This window comes from Mesoplodon bidens (assembly GCF_964165515.1).
Source record: "Mesoplodon bidens genome assembly, chromosome: 3".
Classification (NCBI taxonomy): Eukaryota; Metazoa; Chordata; class Mammalia; order Artiodactyla; family Ziphiidae; genus Mesoplodon; species Mesoplodon bidens.
In genome coordinates, this window is record NC_138178.1 from 111965356 (window position 1) to 111988438 (window position 23083).

General features: G+C 36.8%; 1 protein-coding gene across 9 annotated transcripts in view; it reads left to right on the forward strand.

Annotated features, from left to right (window-relative positions):
* NUBPL (NUBP iron-sulfur cluster assembly factor, mitochondrial) overlaps window positions 1-23083 on the forward strand; it is a 351028-nt gene that overhangs the window by 305885 nt on the left and 22060 nt on the right. For all 9 annotated transcript variants that reach the window (XM_081229690.1, XM_081229694.1, XM_081229691.1 and 6 more), the window contains one exon: window positions 13786-13871. In XM_081229690.1, coding sequence (XP_081085816.1) covers window positions 13786-13871 — 86 coding nt within the window. The remainder of the gene's footprint in view (window positions 1-13785; window positions 13872-23083) is intronic.

Below are 23083 nucleotides of genomic sequence, written 5' to 3' on the forward strand. Positions count from 1 at the left end.
AGTGCCTTCCTGTGACCACTCAGGAAATTTTGATCAATGAATGAGTGTTTTATCTGTGCTGGTATTATCTTCCCAACTAGGTGGTGAGCTGCTTGAATGCAATAATTTTTTCCTCTTTATCATAGTATTTCTTAGAGTACCTTGGGCAATGGCTTATGCAATTAGTACTGATTGAATAAATGACAAAGCTAGTTGACTAATTGTCACTGTTTATGTGAACAGATCTGTGCCCCCTTATCTTTCTTACCATCCTGCTAACTCATTCCTGTGATCTCTCCCACCCCAACTGCTTTTACTTGGGAGCATTTTTTCTATGTGTAAGTTAAAGAAAGCATTTATTTTTAAAAACATACATTTTATTTCACTCTTCCTTTGAGAGAAAAATATTTTCATTTTAGGGATTTCTTTATGCTATCTTTTTTCTTGTACTATGTATAACATCCTTGGGGTTAGTTGATACCTTTTAGTATTAACTTTTTTTGGTGTCTGGGCTAATAGTGTGCATGTGGGCAGTTGTTATTTGGTTACATGCAGGCTCTGTATTAAATTACTGGTGAGAATCACTAGCGTTGCTCCATTGTAAGATTACAATAAATTCTTTTATTTACTTGCAGGGATATTTAGCAAGGTGTTAAGTACCTCTCTCTTTATCCTTACCTGTGGAACACCTGCCTACCCCATAGACTTATAAGGATCAAATGAGATAATGAATATAAAAGCTCCATCTAAATGTATGGTATTTTTAAGAAATTACTTGAACACTTTAAAAGAGGTTTTCAGACAAAGATGTCACAAAGAAAGAAAACTACAGGCCAATATCACTGATGAACATAGATGCAAAAATCCTCAACAAAATACTAGCAAACTGAATCCAACAGCACATTAAAAGGATCATACACCATGATCAAGTGGGGTTTATTCCAGGAATGCAAGGATTCTTCAATATACGCAAATCAATCAACAAGATACATCATATTAATAAATTGAAGGAGAAAAACCATATGATCATCTCAATAGATGCAGAGAAAGCTTTCAACAAAATTCAACACGCATTTATGATAAAAACCCTGCAGAAAGTAGGCATAGAGGGAACTTTCCTCAACATAATAAAGGCCATATATGACAAACCCACAGCCAACATTGTCCTCAATGGTGAAAAACTGAAACCATTTCCACTAAGATCAGGAACAAGACAAGGTTGCCCACTCTCACCACTATTATTCAACATAGTTTTGGAATTTTTAGCCACAGCAATCAGAGAAGTAAAGGAAATAAAAGGAATCCAAATGGGAAAAGAAGAAGTAAAGCTGTCACTGTTTGCAGATGACATGATACTATACATAGAGAATCCTAAAGATGCTACCAGAAAACTACTAGAGCTAATGAATGAATTTGTTAAAGTAGCAGGATACAAACTTAATGCACAGAAATCTCTGGCATTCCTATAATATACACTAATGATGAAAAATCTGAAAGTGGAATTAAGAAAACACTCCCATTTACCATTGCAACAAGAAGAATAAAATATCTAGGAATAAACCTACCTAAGGAGACAAAAGACCTGTATGCAGAAAACTATAAGACACTGATAAAAGAAATTAAAGATGATACAAATAGATGGAGAGATATACCATGTTCTTGGATTGGAAGAATCAACTTTGTGAAAATGACTCTACTACCCAAAGCAATCTACAGATTCAATGCAATCCCTATCAAACTACCACTGGCATTTTTCACAGAACTAGAACAAAAAATTTCACAATTTGTATGGAAACACAAAAGACCCCGAATAGCTAAAGCAATGTTTAGAAAGAAAATTGGAGCTGGAGAAATCAGGCTCCCTGACTTCAGACTATACTACAAAGCTGCAGTAATCAAGACAGTATGGTACTGGCACAAAAACAGAAAGATAGATCAATGGAACAGGAAAGAAAACCCAGAGATAAACCCACGCACATATGGTCACCTTATCTTTGATAAAGGAGGCAAGAATATACAGTGGAGAAAGGACAGCCTCTTCAATAAGTGGTGCTGGGAAAACTGGACAGGTACATGTAAAAGTATGAGATTAGGACACTCCCTAACACCATACACAAAAATAAACTCAAAATGAATTAGACCTAAATGTAAGGCCAGAAACTATCAAACTCTTAGAGGAAAACATAGGCAGAACACTCTATGACATATATCACAGCAAGATCCTTTTTGACCCACCTCCTAGAGAAATGGAAATAAAAACAAAAATAAACAAATGGGACCTAATGAAACTTAAAAGCTTTTGCACAGCAAAGGAAACCATAAATAAAACCAAAAGACAACCCTCAGAATGGGAGAAAATATTTGCAAATGAAGCAACTGACAAAGGATTAATCTCCAAAATTTATAAGCAGTTCTTGCAGCTCAATAACAAAAAAACAAACAACCCAATCCAAAAATGGGCAGAAGACCTAAATAGACACTTCTCCAAAGAAGATATACAGACTGCCAACAAACACATGAAAGAATGCTCAACATCATTAATCATTAGAGAAATGCAAATCAAAACTACACCGGTCAGAATGGCCATCATCAGAAAATCTAGAAACAGGGCTTCCCTGGTGGCGCAGTGGTTGAGAGTCCGCCTGCCGATGCAGGGGACACGGGTTCGTGCCCCGATCTGGGAAGATCCCACATGCTGCAGAGCGGCTGGGCCCGTAAGCCATGGCCGCTGAGCCTGTGCATCCGGAGCCTGTGCTCCGCAACGGGAGAGGCCACAACAGTGAGAGGCCCGCATACCACAAAAAAAAGAAAAATCTAGAAGCAGTAAATGCTGGAGAGGGTGTGGAGAAAAGGGAACAGTCTTGCACTGTTGGTGGGAATGTAAATTGATACAGCCACTATGGAGAACAGTATGGAAGTTCCTTAAAAAACTACAAATAGAACTACCATATGACCCAGCAATCCCACTACTGGGCATATACCCTGAGAAAACCATAATTCAAAAGAGTCATGTACCAATATGTTCATTGCAGCTCTATTTACAATAGCCAGGACATGGAGGCAACCTAAGTGTCCATCAACAGATGAATGGATAAAGAAGATGTGGCACATACATACAATGGAATATATTACTCAGCCTTAAAAAGCAACGAAATTGAGTTATTTGTAGTGAGGTGGATGGACCTAGAGTCTGTCATACAGAGTGAAATAAGTTAGAAAGAGAAAAACAAATACCGTATGCTAACACATATATATGGAATCTAAGAAAGAAAAAAAAGTCATGAAGAACCTAGGGGTAAGACAGGAATAAAGACACAGACCTACTAGTGAATGGACTTAAGGACATGGGGAGGGGGAAGGGTAAGCTGTGACAAAGTGAGAGAGTGGCATGGACATATATACACTACCAAACGTAAAATAGATAGTGGGAAGCAGCCGCATAGCACAGGGAGATCAGCTTTGTGGTTTGTGACCACCTAGAGGGTTGGGATAGTGAGGGTTGGAGGGAGGGAGACGCAGGAGAGAAGAGATACGGGAACGTATGTATATGTATAACTGATTCACTTTGTTATAAAGCAGAAACTAACACACCATTGTAAAGCAATTATACTCCAATAAAGATGTTTAAATAAATAATTAATTAATTAAAAGAGGGTTTTGGGGGGGGGGGGCGTGGATAGTGAAATGTTGTGAATTACAAAGAGCCTTTATATGAACTTTGCATTTCTCCAAGCCATGTTGAGAAAGAAATTAAGTGTTTTATACTTGTAAAGAGACATCCTTTTGCAAAATTCATGGAGGCAGACCTGTACAAGCAAAAAGACCTTCTTTCTGAATGCTAATTAGCAGCTCTTTGTATGTGTTCGATTTTGTTCCATGGGATAGATGACAAGCTTATTATATGAAGAAACTTTAACGAAAAAAATATCATCCTCTTATTTGTGTTAAAATCGTGTAGCAACAATAGTGATAAATGTGTTGACAGTAGTATTAGTGGCTAATGATTTAAATTTGAGCTTATGTGGACTACTGAATCATTACATACTGCAAGTGCCTTGTAGTTGTAGTAATTGCTAGAGGGAAAGGAGACAGAATAGAGTGTGGCAAATAACCAGTTACAGTCTTTGGATTTACTCTTGTCTTGTTGAACCTGCTAAGGGCAAAAGCCAGAGTTATCAGTGCTGGTTTTGTTTTGTTATTTTTCTTACTTTTTTTTTTTTTTTTTTTTTGTAATACAGTTTGCTGAGTTTTTGCTTGTTGTTTGTTTCACTTGTAAATTAGTTGGTACCATATATTGAATTGGGTAGATTCCATTGTTGACTTCCAGGTTTTTGTTTTTTTGTTTTTTAATGAATAGTGATGAACTCTTGGGAATTATTGAACACCTAACTGCTCATTCATAATGGAAGAGGATTAATATTTCTTTGAGGAACATTATAAGTTCCTTGAAATTTTTGAAAATATATGCACTATGCTAGTATTTGAATTCTAATAAATGTTGCCTAAAATATTTTTCTTCCTTCCTTTGCTTCAACTAAGATCCTCTATATGACTATCTGAAGACTATCTTAATTTGACTTTAACTCTTGGAATTAAGAGTTTATGGGTCTCATGAAATCTGTGAAGCATATTTTTGTTTTTTGAGAGACTGGAGAGTTTTAGTAATTTATTCATATTAAGGTGCTATATTAGTCATGGTCCTGGCTGGAAAGAGATGACACATCTTTAAAGGAATTAACAGAGTGGGTTTAATGAAGGGACTGGTTACTGAGGTGTGGGCAGCATTAAGGAAACCAACAAGAGATGGTGAAGTACCCAGAGACTAGTGACAGTAGGAATTTTTACTGTCTCTCTGCCTGAAGGGGCAGAGAGTGAACTGTGTCAGTGGGACCTGGCGACTGCTGAAGCCATGGAGGAGGAGCTGCCTGTTGAGATTTGTGGCCACAGAGGAACAGAGCCAAGGTCAGAACTCCTGCAAGGCAGGGAGGGAGCAGTTGTGTGTGGTACTAATAGTACTAGAGCCTCTTTCTCCTCCCACAGCCTCCTATCCCGCTGATACCTCCTACTGGCAGATCCTTATTGAAAGCCAGAGAGAGGGTAAGGAAACTCAGGTGATACAGTCCACAGAGGTCAGCTACCTGGGCACTGATCAGGGCAGAGAATGAAGCAGAGCTTGGGGAAGGTGGAGAGGAAGGAAGTGGAGCACAGCAAGTGGAAAATAACCAGAAGTTTTTTTTTTCTTCATGATCATCATTATAACTGTGAATTACTGACTTGCAATACATGAAATACAAAGCAAAGATTCCTGCCCTCTAAAAGTTTGAAGCTAATACAGATATCAGTAGTACAGTCAAATTAGTGAAAATCCATGCTATCAGAAAGCAAAATTTTACTGTCATCAAATTAATGAATAGAATATTTATATTGGAGATAAACTCTTATGTAAGTATATTTTGTTGCAGTGGGGAGTAATGGATAGAAGAGTTTATTCTGATAGGGTAGAGTTATGAAAAAAGTTCTCCTTCACTTCATTAAATAAAGATTGATGCAGGAATAAAACTTTTGGAAATGGTTCTTATAAGAGAAGGGACAAAGACTGAACACTCACAAGGGGAGCAACATGATCCCATCTTGGTCCTCTCTCTTTTTCTTCCAGGGGAGGACAGAGAAAACAGCCAAGTAGTCCTAGTGTGGCTCCTGTCTTGATTTCTTTTCTATAGGGAGGGAGAAGCTACTGTATATGGCAGAGTAGTCAGACAATATGCTAAATATCCATGGGCTCAAGAGAAGCTGCACTACCAGACTGGCATTACATTATGAAAATGAGGCGATGCCCTTTCTTCCTGTCTGGACTCTGCAGATAGAAGGAAAGCCAGAGGCTTTTCTGCCTCTCATTCACTTAAATGAGATGGGGTGGGAATTTTAAATTAAGCCACCTTAATATTTCAGTCATCATTTAAAGTGAAAGGCATTTATTGCTTGTGAAAGGCATTGGGCCTTTTGCCACATTAACTGAACTCCTATTCACTCATGATAGATTCTTAAGAAAAAGCTGTACAAGTCCACACTAGTATTTTCCCCACCAACAGCAGTTTGGCCTCAATTATCTCTTTTACAGTAATACTCTTTGGCTGCCAATTTGGACAGTAGTTTTTATAACATGAAAACCTATTGGGGTTTGGAGAATCAGAAACTTACTGTTGCCATCATTAAATAAGTAAATGACCATGGGCCATATTTGGCTACTTCGGATTTTTGTGCTGTTTTTCCCCTACATTTTATAATTTACAATTACCTCAAATTGTAAAGCTTGAAACATGCTTGTACCTAATAGGTGGTAGACTTAGGTCATAACTTTTCCTGGTATTCAGAGATAGTAAATCTTCATTATGTTTTCAGTTTGTAGTGTGAAACTTTAAAGGAGACAGTCAATTTTGGACTTCTTCCAGGTGTCTTTCCATGCAAATGTTGGACAGGATTATAATTAATGGATATTTGGCAAAGAATCGCATGATGTGGAAGAGAATTATTGTTTTATCCATCAAATTATAAAAATTCTTTCCAAAATAAATTTGTTTTGTTGTTAGACAAATTGTAGCCAAGAGTTAAAGACTAGGAATTGTATTCCAATGTTTTATCTTTTTTTTAAATACAATTTTATTTATTTATTTTTATACAGCAGGTTCTTATTCGTTACCTATTTTATACATATTAGTGGCCAACGTTTTATCTTTAAGGACACTCCTGGTACTCAGTCTGAAACTTCAGTCCTTGTTAGATTGGGAATCAAATTATAAAGCAAATACTGATATAATGCCGTTGGTTAATGAACAACAATGTTTCCAATCTAAATTTAAGAAGCAGGGCTCTTGTATTTGGGTCAACATATATTATAGGTAGAAGTTATAGTATGTTAGTTAACAGTTCAAAGAAATAGCCCGAGAATTAACAACTTTTGAACTATGACATGGAAAGACCCAGGATTTTAAAAACTCCCAAATGATTCTTATATAGTCAGCTTTCAGAATCACTTTGTCTAGACCAGCTTATCTGATGTTTGAATTCCTTGATTATCTAGGCTGTGTTTGGATGGGACGCTTCTGATATAGTTCATTCAGTTTTGTCGTTGAAGAATTTCTAGGCATTTTCTTCATAATATGTCTGACAGCTAAAATTCCTTAATATCTTAAAGTTCAATGAATAGTTAATGGCCAATGGCTAGTCAGATTCGTATTAGAAACTACTTTTAAATCTATTAAACATTTATATGTAGAAAAAGTACAAGTCCCCCAGTCTATCATTTAAAAATTTTTGCACTTTGTCATAGATGTTAGAAATTTGATCAGAGTTTGATGTGTAGCTCTGAAGGATGTCTTCACGCCTTAAGTATGACAGTATTTGGAAATGGAGCAAAGCTTTTCCATATAAAGTCTCAGCCTTTATTTCCTGAAATACACCTGGCTAAATAAAGTTAAGGTAATCAGGGTATAGCAGTTCTCCTCTCTGGAGTTTATGTTAGAGAAAGAATATGTATAAAAAGGAATGTGTTTCATTATTAAACAAACAGCCTTTGGTGGTAGCCCCCTGTGAACACGGGCAGGCTGAGCTTTATGTGCATCTAACAGAATTTGAAATACAAAATATTAAATCTAAGAGCCCAACACAAACAGACGCTCACAGAAGAGCAAAAGAGTTCTCTGAGTTGAAGAGAAATATGTGTACAACAAGTAGGCTCCCCTAGGTGTTTACTGATCAACATAATGATGGATTCAAGACTGGAGAGAAGCTAGGATTTTATCTTAACTTTACTGGAAATATCAGAAGTTGGGGGGAGGATGAGAATGAAAGAGAGAGAGAGAGCAAAGTGTGAGCATAAGAGAACTGTTTGGTTCCAGCCCAAGCTCTTTAGAATCTCCAGAAGCTTCACCTGTCCCCAGTGGTTCACAGTGAATGTAGTCTGGACCCCCTGGTGAATTCTTTGTTAGCATCATTAAGGTGAGGTGATTGGAAGCCTGTTGACTCCATTATTGAAGAGCCAATCTTTATCCCTAAACAGTAGATATGCATCCAGATTCTTTTGACAAACTTGAATTCTTAATTAAGTTCCAAAGTGCAAGTGCTCTCTCTCACCAATGACTTTGAAATACTGTGCTTTCCACTAATTATTGTGTTTTATAATTATTTTGGCAGCAGTTGACATCATTTCCTATAACAAAATTCATTTCTAAAGTGAGCAAAATGATTGATCTTCAAATTAATAAAGCATATCCCCTTTGTGAGTGTAGTCAGTTCTCTCTCTCCTCTGCTGGAATGGAGCATAGAGTCCAAAACAGTGACTCATGAAAGAATTACTTATATTCCCTGTTGAAACACAGTCTGTGGGTACATTTGATGTGACTTTACCTTTTTAATTATGTTTTACTTAATCTGATGCTAATATTGGTGGGCATTCCTTGATATTAAAGCAAATAATGTTTATAATTCAGGAGGTTTGGGAGTGGTAGAGGAGAATGACAGGGGAGAGCTAGAAAATACCAACCTCCTTTATAGTCAGTAAACAATTGTGTTTATGTTAAGCTAGCAGAAAATGATTATTTTCTTTTGCTGCAAGTATCTTTAAATAAGTCAAGGAGCATCAGTAGCAGTAAATATTAGAGCACTGTGAACATTAAGAATAGCAGTTGATTTCTTCTTTTAAGTCTTAGTTGACTTTACACTGACATGCTCAAGGACTGTATAGAGTTACTCATCCAGGTATAATTATGGGCAGTTTCTGTTGTACATTTTTATTAGGTTCCAGCACTGAAGTTCTCAATCAAGCCTGGGAATTAGATACAATTTATGCCTTGGAGACTTAGAATGGCATAATTGAGTAATTCAACACTGGTATCATTACGATCAGCCTAACATCTGGAATAATCAATTTTAAATGCTTAACTACTCTGAACTCTGACCCAAATCCAGATATGCAGTTTTTTCCTAACATCTGGAATAATCAGTTTTAAATGCTTAACTACTCTGAACTCTGACCCAAATCCAGATACGCAGTTTTTTCCTCTCAATACTCAAGAGAATTGGCAATTAAGACAATACTCAAAATAATTATTTTTTAGGATGTTTACATATTTGCCAGAATCCGATAGACACCTAGCCTCTTACAGTAAATCTCAGCTGATAAAAAGCCCTTACACAGATTACAACTTGGAAAATAACATTTAAACAATATTATTTAATTATTTGGACTTAGACATTTACCCTAGACAATGGATAGAAAATTCTCCATGGGATTCTTGAGATGGGTGTTTTATGATACTGTGTTTTTACCCCCAGAAAATAATTCCATTTTTTGCAAACTAAACATTCTCTTTGTTGCTATTAGCATTCTTTATGGTCAGTAGAGGGAGCACAAGTTTTCTAACAAACCATCACAAACTGAAGTGACATATCAGTGATGGTATAAAGGGGGAAATCCAGGCTAGTTCATATTGGTTCATGTTCCAGGGTCCCTGAGAAAAATTAAAATTTATTAAGTAGAAGGCAAGAAATATAGAGATAAACTGTAATATCAGATATGGAGACCATGTTTTAAGTTGAGATGTATTAACAAGAAAAAAATCGACATAATTCCTTTAATATTTAAAAATATGTGTTGTGATGCACAGATTGGCTAATGATTAATTTTATTGGAGGTTTTGTTTGTCTTTTGTTTGCTTTATTTCTTTATAAATTCCAGAGGTCACTTTAGGGGTATCTGAAATGGTTACTTGTATGATGTACTAAAATTTGGTATAGCTAAAGAGGTGTGATTTATGCATGAGCCAGTTATGTTTTTGTATTTTTTAACAAGGGCTAGAAATTTTTTTCTCAGAAGAGTATTCTGAAGACTGACTGTGTTGTGATTAAGGACTTAGTCATTAGCTAAGAACATATATTTCAGAAAAAAAAAACTTACAAAAGTCTTTTATAAATGTGGCTGGTAGTTCCAATGGAATGTTTACATGTTTTTGTGAGCATTTGATGGGACATGGAAGATGATCGTTGTCCTTGTCAAAAAGTTACTATGATATATGAGTGGTGCTATTTAGATAACAAAGCAACTCAGGTGGCATAGATGCTTATTTGTGATACTGTGTTAGGGTTAAGTACAGAGGAAACCAAGTCACTTTAATCCCTCTCTCTGGGGTCTTATAGCTATAAAAATAATGTCACCAAGCATTTTTGTAACAGTTTTACATTCTTTTTTAAAAATGAGACAGCTCTTTAAAATTAAATTGGACCAATGGAAATAGGGTCATTATATAGAGGAGTTAATTGAGATGTATTGAGATTTAGTGAGCTATTCAAGGTTGTATAGTACATTAGGATAGTCAACAAAACCAGAATCCAGAGCTTTTGACTCCTGGTTCAAGGAGTTATGAACTAAGAGTTCATACAGTTGTAGTCTAGAACGATTTCAGAATATAGGAAAATTATTTAAACCCTGATCCTTTGTTAAGTGCCCGTTTTGTGCACAGCATTGTGTTATTACTTTTGTTTGATAAAAAATTGAGAAAAATCATAACCATCCATGAAACTATATTGTGCAGTGGTAATACAAATAGTGGACAAAGGGTGTTTCAAACAAAAAATGTTTATATTATATGAAAGCTAAAGGTACTTTATAGGTCTAATGCAATAGAAAACTCCCTGCATACTAGAATATAGTTATGAGAGAATTTGGAGGAAATAGCCAAGGAGGTTTTGCTTCCATGTGAAGAGAATGGCTCTGAGATTGAGGGGCCATAATTTTTGGAGGAGGTAGTCTTTCACACTTGCTTAAATAGGATTACTGAGGCAGTCAGGTTGAACAGGGGTGGTTTTGGAAACTATAGTTAAGAGGGAATGCTAAATCATATAATCAGAGAGCTAGCTGAGACCTTGAAGACTGTCCTTGCATTAATTTTACAGCTAAGGAAACTGAGACCTGAGTAATTCTGAGTTATTTGCCCAATGTTAGTCACACAGGTGGATGGGGGCAGAACTGGAATTAGTTCCCCTCCAAATGCCTGGATATGATAACAGAATCTAGAAGGTGGCAATTTATGGAGATACATTGGTTGTGAAGAGTAGAGTTGAGTACACTTTTGCAGAGAGGTTATTTCCATCAATCTTTAAAAGAGGGAAAAGAGAAGTATTAATTCATTTTTGTTTTTTTCGGAAGAATAAATCAAAGTAGAAGAATGTAGTGATCCATGGAACAAATTGAAAAGTAGGATGAGCTGCCTGATGGCAAATATGAAAATGACCTTGCTAGCAACTTCTAAGACATTTTTATTAATAACAATAATAAAGATAACAAAAATGATGTTACCAACACAGCTACCATTTATTGAATGTTTACCCTGTGGCATCATGTCAAGTATCTTATGTACATTAGTTCATTAAATTATTGCACCCTGGGACCTAAGTATAACTATGCCATTTTGTAGATGAAGAAACTGAATCTCAAAGAGATTAAGTTATTACCCTAGTCACACCAGTAGTCAGCTATGGAATAAAAATTTGAATACTGATTCTGTTTGAATTCCAAAGCTAGTGTTTCTGAAACTTAACTAATGAATAGACCCTCTTTCTAAAGGAAAATAATCTGCCCTATTCCCCAAATAGACTTATTTTTATTATTAGACTACTTTAAGCATAAACACAGATTCCTTAAACTTATAGCTCTTATATAATTTTTAAAAACTAAAAAAATAACAAATTCCAGCAAACTTACAAGATCAATAAAATTCAAATTAATGATATTAATATGAAAGATGAAGTTTTTGCTGAAATGAAAATACCAATTGCAAGATGAATTTATAGCTAAATACTATTGCACAACTGTTGGTGGGAATGTAAATTGATACAGCCACTATGGAGAACAGTATGGAGGTTCCTTAAAAAACTAAAAATAGAACTACCATATGATCCAGCAATCCCACTACTGGCATATACCCTGAGAAAACCATAATTCAAAAAGAGTCATGTACCACGATGTTCATTGCAGCACTGTTTACAATAGCCAGGACATGGAAACAACCTAAGTGTCCATTGACAGATGAATGGGTAAAGAAGATGTGGCACATATACAATGGAATATTACTCAGCCATAAAAAGAAATGAAATTGAGTTATTTGTAGTGAGGTGGATGGACCTAGAGTCTGTCATACAGAGTGAAGTAAGTCAGAAAGAGAAAAACAAATACCGTATGCTAATACATATATATGGAATCTAAAAAAAAAAATAATGGTCACGAAGAACCTAGGGGCAGGATGGGAATAAAGATGCAGACCTACTAGAGAATGGACTTGAGGACACGGGGAGGAGGAAGGGTAAGCTGGGGCAAAGAGAGTGGCATGGACATATATACACTACCAAGTGTAAAACTGATTTTACAGTTTTGGGAAGCAGCTGTATAGCACAGGGAGCTCAGCTCGGTGCTTCGTGACCACCTAGAGGGGTGGGTTAGGGAGGGTGGGAGGGAGGGAGAGGGAAGAGATACGGGGATATATGTATATGTATAGCTGATTCACTTTGTTATAAAGCAGAAAGTAACACACTACTGTAAAGCAATTATACTCCAATAAAGATGTTAAAAAAGATGTTAAAGACGTTATTGCACAGTTCTTCTGAGTTTGGCGTGCCTATATTGCTACATGCTTTGTGAGAACTTGGTTCCACTTCCACTTTCCTCTATTCTTACTTTTTCAAATTATCCCTTCCGACAGTACTCTTTAACAGCATCATTTGCTCTTCACTTGGTGCCATCAGTTATTTATTGTAAATTATACCTCTGTTCTCCTTAGCTGTGACAAAGAACTGCCAATTTGATGGTTTGGATGCTGAAATGTCATGGCAGTGTATATTTAGTTATAAGATGATGGTCAGCCAGGTGATCTGGGATATGTTCATTTTTTTCAGTTTATTATCTAGAAGAAACCACAAAACTTAAGACTCATAGAGTCTACAAATCATAACCAGGTCTCTGGTGTTTCCACTTACTGAAAAAATTGCACTGCCCTTTCCCTCAAAACTCTCAAAACCATCTGGTTTCTGTGAGATAATAGTGGAGACCCAGGAAAACCTCCATCTCCATCTACTCTCAGTGCTGCCTTAGTTCAGGCTACCACTGTTTTGCATCTGAACTTCTGCCACAGCTCCTAGTTTTACCCCACCAAACTATTCTCCACAGTGTATTCTACTCTAGTGAGTTTTCTGTAATACAAACTTCTAGAACTCAGCTTAGCTACCACTTCTTTCTGGAAACTTTGCCCTATTTCTTCTTATCGTCTGCTTCCTGACCCTATCCATTATCACCTTCCCTATCCCCTCCCCTAGATTGAATTAGTTACCTTTCCTTTATTCTTGTTTTATAACTCCATAACATCCTAGGCCTACCTTTATTAAAATGCTTAGTACATTGTGTTGAATCCTTAATTTTTGGGTCTCCCCAAGTAGGGTGTTAGGTTCTTTAAAGTGAAGCCTACGTTGTGCATCTTTTATGTAGCACATTGTCTGAAAAGGAGAAAGGTTCTGATGATACAGCTGTGATCTTGAATCACAGGTCAGTTGTAATTTTAGGAGTGAGGAGTCAAAAATAGGCAAGAGCAAAGTAGACATTTCCTTGTCTTTCCCATTCATGTATGTGAAATTTGTACAAATTACCTAAATAGTTAATATAGTAGACTCTTTTAGTGTGTAATCAACGTAATTTTGGAAGTAATCTTTCCATAAGGAATTATATGACAGCATCATTTTGCTGTCTTTTTGTTTTCTTTTGGTTAGGAGCTGTGATTATCTCCACGCCCCAGGACATTGCATTGATGGACGCACGTAAGGGAGCTGAGATGTTTCGAAAAGTCCACGTGCCTGTAAGCATTTACACCTTCATTGTTGCAAAAATCTGAAACACTTCTAACTGAAAAAGCAAATCATTGAGAAATACAATCCAAATTTTAATTTAGTTCTGTGCAGAAATCTGTATGAACACCCTACTTCATTTTAATGGTTACTCTAAAAACACATATATAGGTGCAAACATGTATGCATGTTATATTAATCAAGGAGAATTCTAGAACATCCTTCAGGCATGAATTTTCTGAACAAGTACTACCTTTCTCAATTATTTGTAGCTATCACTGAAAAAATAATAGTAAGAGAATTTTAAGAAATTATTTAGGTAGATACACTTGAACAGATCACCGATGGGAAACAGTTGAAAAAGATAACTTTTTTCCTTCTGTCTTCTACAGTTTAACTCATTTGTAACTCACCATTTTCTTGAAAGTATCTAAGAATTTTGTATACAAAAATGGCAAAAAAATATAAAAATAAGAGGAAGGACAATTAAAATCAGGTGGAGTCAGAAGTGAAGTCTGTAAATAACTTGCATGCCATTAGGGGACTTAAATACATGCTAGAAGTATGCCATGAATTTTCCATCAGCCACGGGGAGAGAAACATAGGACCATTATAAAACTGTCCATTTCCATGAGGTTAAAAGAAAGAGCTTGAAGCACTATTTATAATAGCCAAGACATGGAAGCAACCTAAATGTCCATCGACAGATGAATGGATAAAGAAGATGTGGTGCATATATACAATGGAATATTACTCAGCCATCAAAAAGAATGAAATAATGCCATTTGCGCCTACATGGATGGACCTAGAGATTATCATACTAAGCAAAGTAACTCAGAAAGGGAAAGATAAATACCATATGATATCACTTATGTGTGGAATCTAAAGTACAATACACATCAACATACCTATGAAACAAAAACAGACTCAAAGACATAGAGAACAGACTCGTGGTTGCCAGGGGGGTGGGGGGGTGGGGGAGGGAAGGGACAGGTGTGTGGGATTAGCAGATGCAAACTGTTATATACAGGATGGATAAACAACAAGGTCATACTGTATAGGACAGGGAACTATATTCAATATCCTGTGATAAACCATAATGGAAAAGAATATGAAAAAGAATATATATATGTATATGTATGTATGTATGTATAACTGAGTCACTTTGCTATATAGAAGAAATTAACACAACATTGTAAATCAACTATACTTCAATAAAATTAAAAAAAAAAAGCTTGATGCTCAAGAGAAGCAGAGGTGAGAGAAGAGAGGCATAACTCTCTAGGTCCTCAGAAATAAAAGAAACCCTGTATGTAATGAACACATTTTTGTCACCTTTGTAACCATAAATAGAGGGTTCTTCCTCCTAGTGTGCCTCATCAAAATCAAGTGGACTTGTGCCAGAGAGTGGTTTAGAACAAGAATTTCAGTAAGAAGCCAATGTGATGCTTCCATCTCTATGGCTCCTAGTGGCCTTGCTTAATTCAGGGTTAGATTTTTGAGCTTATAGAGCAGAGCTTTTTGGTTTTATTTTCCATGATGATTTATTACAGGATATTGAATATAGTTCCCTGTGCTATACAGTAGGACCTTGTTGTTTATCCACTCTATATATAATAGTTTGCATCTGCTCACCCCAAACTCCCAGTCCAAACCACACCCCCAACAATCACAGGTGTGTTCTCTATGTCTGTGAGTCTGTTTCTGTTTCATAGATAAGTTCACTTATGTCATACTTTAGATTCCACATATAAGTGATATTATATGGCATTTGTCTTTCTCTTTCTGACTTATTCTACTTAATATGATAATCTCTAGGTCCATCCATGTAGGCACAAATGGCATTATTTCATTCTTTTTGATGGTTGAGTAATATTCAATTGTATATATATACCACATCGTCTTTATCCATTCATCTGTCAATGGACATTTAGGTTGTTTCCATGTCTTGGCTCTTGTAAATAGTGCTGCTATGAACATTGAGGTGTGTGTATTTTTTGAATTACAGTTTTGTCCGGATATATGACCAGGAGTAGGATTGCTGGATCATATGGCAACTCTATTTTTAGTTTTTGAGGAACCTTCATACTGTTCTCCATAGTGGCTGCACCACCTTACATTCCCACCAACAGTATAGGAGAGTTCCTTTTTCTCCACACCCTATCCAGCATTTGTTATTTGAAGACTGTTTAATGATGGGCATTCTGTGATGGTATCTCTTTGTTGATTTTGATTTGCATTTCTCTAATAATTAACGATGTTGAGCATCTTTTCATGTGCCTATTGGCAGTCTGTATGTCTTCTTTGGAGAAATGTCTATTTAGGTCTTCTGCCCATTTCTTGATTGAGTTGTTTGGTTTTTTTGTTGTTGAGTTGTATGAGCTGTTTGTATATTTTGGAACTTAAGCCCTTGTCAGTTGTATCATGTGCAAATATTTTCTCCCAGTCTGTAGGTTGTCTTTTCATTTTGTTTATGGTTTCCTTTGCTGTGCAAAAGCTTGTAAGTTTGATTAGGTCCCATTTGTTTATTTTTCCTTTTATTTCTTTTGCCTTAGGAGACTGACCTAAGAAAACATTGCTGCAGTTTATGTCAGAGAATGTTTTACCTATGTTCTCTTCTAGGAGTTTTATGGTGTGATGTCTTATATTTGTCTTTAAGCCATTTTGAGTTCATTTTTGTACATGACGTGAGGGTGTGTTTTAACTTCGTTGATTTACATGTAGTTGTACAGCTTTCCCAACACCATTTGCTGACTAGATTGGCATTGTACATTCCTGCTTCCTTTGTGGAAGATTAATTGACTCTAGGTGTGGGCTCTCTGGGCTCTCTATTCTGTTACATTGATCCGTATGTCTGTTTTTGTGCCTAGAGCAGAGCTTTTTAGACTGTAGCCAGGGATTAGCTTCAGAGGGTCTCATGATTCTCTCTCCTTCCCCATCCCCACCAAATTGTACACTTTGTGTTTGTTTTGGTATGGAGAGAATTCTTCAATGAGAGCATGATGCAGTATAAGAACCAATGATGTATTAGAATGAATAGACTCTCAGGGAAGCTTTTGTAAATGTTTTTCTCTCAGGGGAGCTTCTGAAAAGTATTAAATTGTAGAGTAGTGGAGTAGTGGAGTTGAGCTCTGGTTGGATCAACATGCCCTTATGAAAATTGAGGACCCTGGTAAAGATGATGCCTGTGTGCTTACCTCCTAGGTGATCTGAGGGTATTCTCACTAGCAGAGTCGGAAAATGTTTGAGGGCCTGATTTTGTATGAGGATAAATGAGTGATAAAACCCCCCATGGTGTTCTGTGTTTGAAGTTTAGCTTGGAAAAATTTTAAAGCAATGGTAACCAAATGCCCATTTCAGATAGAAAACTGTCTCAATGAAGCACTTAGTTGAACAGTATTATTTCCTATTATGTCCTCCAAGATAAACTAGATGCAAGTAATGCCTACTCAGATAACTAAATAAGATTACTTATATGAGATTTTAAACTGTAAATCAGCAAGAAGTTAGAGCTATCCACCAAAAATTATGAGAACAAATAATTCATAATCCTTACTGCCACTTCAAGATCAGGATAATAGCCATTCTATCAGCATTTAAGTGAATGCTTAGCTTCTCATTCTGTAAGATGAGGGTGGAAGCATGTGTCCAGCTCACTCTAAAGCATCATGAAATCCTTGAGAGAAAAGTTTTTAAAAGAGAAGAAGCCAGACTTTTGTTAGGTGGGTGCCGCTGAAGGATAAAAGTTGAGGCTGTCAGCAAGGAAGCATTCCAGGTGAAGGATCTTGGGCTGCATAAGGCTCATAGGACTAGTGCAGGATTAGTTATGGAGTAAAGGAGCTGTTTGTGATCTGAAAGTGGATGTTGGAGTGTAAGTTTGCAGAGTCGGAGCAGTCCTGGGTCACGACAAGGTACAGGATATGATTGCTCATGGATGTGTGGGGCTGAAGAGGAGTGAAAATGAGAGTCATTGGAAATGCATACTCCCTCTATTATTTTTTGACTCTTCCTATACCTTTATTATAGCCCTCATTTTTCACCCGTTTTAGTTATCTGCCTTCTAAACAGCAAAAATTTGAAAAAAGAGGTAGAATGTCTTAATCATCTCTTAACCTGCAGAGCAAGACAGGTGCTCAGTAATCTTTGCAAGTGAATGAGTGAGAACTTTCCAACAGAGAGCTCTGTAAGCAGTTGGAAGACAGCCACTGTATAGCTGCATTGTAAAGGGAATCCTGGCTTCCAGTAGGATGTGGATTTGATGACCTCTGAGATCCTTCTGGCACTCGGAGTCTGAAATTAGAATGTTCCATAAATGCAAAGGAGAAATGTTATGCCTTGTGTATACCACTTTATTTCATTTTTTTCCTGGGTTTTAGTCTTGATCTCTGTTTTTTCCTTTTGAAGTGCATTAGTTACCATGGAAACAGTGATGTCTTTGGAATTCATTGGTATGGTCAGAGTTTATTAATGTCTACAAGAACATTTTGAAGTTAATTTAAATAATTTCTTAAAACTCAAGGCTCAGATAGGGAAAGTAGAAGAAGAGATGACTATTAAATTCTCTGTTCTCTGCCTGAAATGATATCAACTCTGCCAAATCCTTGATTATTTCAGTATTTGTAGATAGACTATTTTTTAAAAAATAATAAGAATTTTTCAATCTTACACATTTTTAATGGTGACTATGTGCTGTGTCATTCTCATCCATTTTTTTAACATCTTTATTGGAGTATATTGCCTTACAATGTTGTGTTAGTTTCTGCTGTATAACAAAGTGAATCAGCTATACGTATACATATATCCCCATATACCCTCCCTCTTGAGTCTCCCTCCCACCCTCCCTATCCCACCCCTCTAGGTGGTCACAAAGCACCGAGCTGATCTCCCTGTGCTATGCGGCTGCTTCCCACTAGCTCTCTATTTTACATTTGGTAGTATATATATGTCATTGCCACTCTCACTTCGTCCCAGCTTACCCTTCCCCCTCCCCATGTCCTCAAGTCCATTCTCTCTGTCTGCATGTTTATTCCTGTCCTGCCCCTAGCTTCTTCAGAACCTTTTTTTTTTACATTCCATATGTATGTGTTAGCATACAGTATTTGTTTTTCTCTTTCTGACTTACTTCATTCTGTATGACAGATTCTAGGTCCATTCACCTCACTACAAATAACTCAATTTCGTTTCTTCTTATGGCTGAGTAATATTCCATTGTATATATGTGCCACATCTTCTTTATCCATTCTTCTGTCAATGGACACTTAAGTTGCTTCCATGTCCTGGCTATTGTAAATAGTGCTGCAATGAACATTGTAGGACATGACTCTTTTTGAATTATGGTTTTCTCAGGGTATATGCCCAGCAGGGGATTGCTGGGTCATATGGTAGTTCTATTTTTAGTTTTTTAAGGCACATCCATACTGTTCTCCATAGTGGCTGTGTCCATTTACATTCCCACCAACAGTGCAGGAGGGTTCCCTTTTCTCCACACCCTCTCCAGCATTTATTGTTTGTAGATATTTTGATGCTGGCCATTCTGACCAGTGTGAGGTGATACCTCATTGTAGTTTTGATTTGCATTTCTCTAATGATTAGTGATGTTGAGCATCCTTTCATGTGTTTGTTGGCAATCTGTATACCTTCTTTGGAGAAATGTCTATTTAGGTCTTCTAAATCCATTTTTGGATTGGGTTGTTTGTTTTTCTGATGTTGAGCTGCATGAGCTGCTTGTATATTTTGGAGATTAATCCTTTGTCAGTTGCTTTGTTTGCAAATATTTTCTCCCATTCTGAGGGCTGTCTTTTCACTTGTTTATCTCATCCATTTTTGTTGCCTTCTTTTATAAGGGAAAACCAGGCACCTCCATTTGGAGCCCTTCCCCTACCATTTGAACTTTTAGAGTCACAGGGATTTCACTATCCAGCCCTTTCTTCTTAGGTAATCTCCTTTCCAGCTCCTGAAAAGTATACTCTCTTATTCTTTCTGTACATAAGGGATCACTTAGTTAATTTTAATTCAGTAAATAGCTATTAGTTTATTCTACAAATATATATTTACTTATATTGAGTGCCTTCTATAAGCCAAGTACTGTGGTAAGCTCCATTGGTGATTTAAAAAAAGGTGAGGATGAAGCCTTTTTCTTTTTCCTTAAATACGTTATCATTTTGTAGACTAACTCCATTATGGTGCAGGGGCCCTAAGTTCTGAGGGACATGACAACACTTTTCTCTGGGCTATCAAGGAAGGTTTTCATGGAAAAGCAATGTTTTTTTGTTTGTTTGTTTGTTTGTTTTTAATGTCCCTGTAATTTTGTGCATGTTGGTCCCTTCCCTGAGAAGCCATTGTCAGTTCGTATTCATTTTTCAAATCCCTGCTTAGACATTACATCCTCTAGGAAGTTTTTCCCAAACTACCAGAAAAGGTTAATAATTTTTTCTCTGAACCACTTGAACATATATCTAGTTTGGCTCCTATCCCACTACAGTTTTACCTGTCACTCCCAACAGAAGAATGTGAACTCTTGGAGGGCAAGAAGCATGCCTTAAAAATCCTTAAGTGTTCACTACCTGGCATATAGCATGCATATGATGAATACTGCCTATACTGACATTTGCCCTGGGATATAATGCCATCCATAATCTGCTGTTCCCACCTCACGGCCGCTCTGACTGGCATTATCTCTGCCACAGGCAAACTGGTCGTCTTTCACTTCTGGAAGATTTCCATAGTTTCTCTTCTCATGGACTTCAGCATGCTGTTTCCCCATCTGAGAACACTTTACCCTCACTTTTCTCCTGTAGCTCCTTTTTATCCTTTGGTGCTTAGATTTTTTTTTTAATTAATTTATTTATTTTTGTCTGCGCTGGGTCTTCATTTCTGTGCGAGGGCTTTCTGTAGTTGCGGCGAGCGGGGGCCACTCTTCATCGCCATGCGCGGGCCTCTCACTGTCGCGGCCTCTCCTGTTGCGGAGCGTGGGTTCCAGACATGCAGGCTCAGTAGTTGTGACTCACGGGCCCAGTTGCTCCGTGGCATGTGGGATCCTCCCAGACCAGGGCTCAAACCCATGTCCCCTGCATTGGCAGGCAGATTCTCAACCACTGCACCACCAGGGAAACCCCCTTTGGTGCTTAGATCGTACAGCTCTTTCTCTGGGGGACTTACCCCAACCCTGTTGACTAGGTAAGCTCTTTCTAGTGTATGATTTAGTAACACTCTGTTTCCCCTTTTGTAACTGTTTTTGCATTTTGTCAGTACCTTCACATTTATAGTGCCATAAGGTCAACTCCAGCCACTGACCCCCTTCTGTGTTCAGAACATATAGCTGCTCACTAAATATATACTGAATGAATGAGTGGAGGAGGATTTTCATAGGTATATCACAGGACTGGGGGAGGGACAGAATTCAGTCTGAAAAGAATCAGGAAATCACAAGTGTTCAGGGTTGTTCAGTTTGTCTATAGCTGAAGTAATATGATTGGATATGTCTTTGCTAGGCCTAGGTTTAGTCAAGCTTTAAACACTAGAGTTAGAAATTTGGACATTCTTCTTGAGGTTTTTAGAGGTGTCCATAAAGAATGCTGGGTAGGAAATAGACAAAATTAGAATGGAGCTTTAAAAGGATTTAATCTGATGGAGATGAATAGAAAGAATAGGAGCCAGGAGAGTGTGGAGGCAGTAAGGAAGCATTAGCAATGGTCACAGTCATTCACAGTGCAGGTTGTGACCCACAAATGAGTCAGGAAATCAATTCGGTGAGAGATGTAACCAAAGTTTTTAAACAATATCAGGGTAAATTGCCCTTAGGAAGAGAAAGTGCTATTTCATAGGGATATGGTCTCAGTCATAAACATATATATGTGTGTTTTTGTATCAGATCAAGATGTCAAATATTTTTCTTATAAGACAGTTTTAATAAGTTGGGAAAACACTAGTGTAGGTGATAGGCAGTAAGGGTCTGATTTAGAGTAATGGCAATGAAAATGGAAAGGGAAATAAATGTAATTGACATTTTGAAAGAAGAATAGACAGGCTTGGCAATTGATTACATAGAGTAGGGTGGTTAGAAAAAAAAAGCAGAAATCAAAGGGATTTTGAGAGTTACGCTGCCGTTAATAAGTCTATCAGGAGCTAGTTTTTTACTCAGGTTGACAGTGAACTAGAAATAAGAGGTTAGATTCTCAGTCACTAATCCCTGCCCTATCTCTAAGCATTGTAATTTAAAACTGTTTGGCAAGGAAGAGACTGGTAGAGAAAATGATTTGGTGTTGGCCTTTTTAGTACTATTCACATCACATGATGTATGTGACTGTCCCTTCTCCTAACCGAACCAGAGTTTTTATTTATCTGTATATTTGTAGCCTCTTACACACAGATATTTTAAAGCACATAGAGAGCTATATTCTTTAAGTATATCTTTTATGGTTGCAAATTAAATTACATTAGAAATTGTATTATAATTTTAAGGCAATAGGGTACAGCTTACAGAGGCATTTTTACATAGTAGTTAAGAAGGGTGAGCTTAGGAGTCTGAATGCTAGAGTTCAAATCCTAGATCTGTCACTTTGTAGCTGTATGACCTGAGCAAGTTACTTAATCTGTGCCTCAGTTTTCTCATTCATTATATGGGAATTATAATAGTATTTCCCTCAGAGGGTTGAGGTGAGAAATAAGTGAGGGCTTAGTACAGTGTTTGGTACAATCTAAACACTTGATGTCAATATAATGTTATATAATTAATGTTTATTATAATTGCTATCATGAAACAAATTTATAGTTCATAGGTGTTTTTGTATTTGGCTTAGGTATTTTGACTAGTCTCTTTATTTGCTAATAACAATTTTAACAAGAAATGTTTTAAAATTTAGATAAATAGTATCTTTGAGATCTCCTTATTTCTTGAGTATTTTAGTTGAGCCTAAATTGTTCTCTAGCTTTATTAAGTTGTTAAAGTTATTTAGAGTCTAAAATTCTGCATTATTTAAAATTTGCATTATTTAATGTCAGCTAATTGCTGTCACAAGTAGACCTGAAAATTTATAATGATGCAAGTACAATAGACGCTTCTTTCTTGCTCATGTAACAGTACTAGTGTATGAACAGGTGAGCATGGTGGCTTTCTTCCACAAAGTCATTTAGGCTGTTGGAGCCTCTGCCATTTTAAAATGTGACTTCTAAGGTCACCATTGGGCCATCCTCATTTGAGCTAGCCAGAAGAGAAAGACAGTAC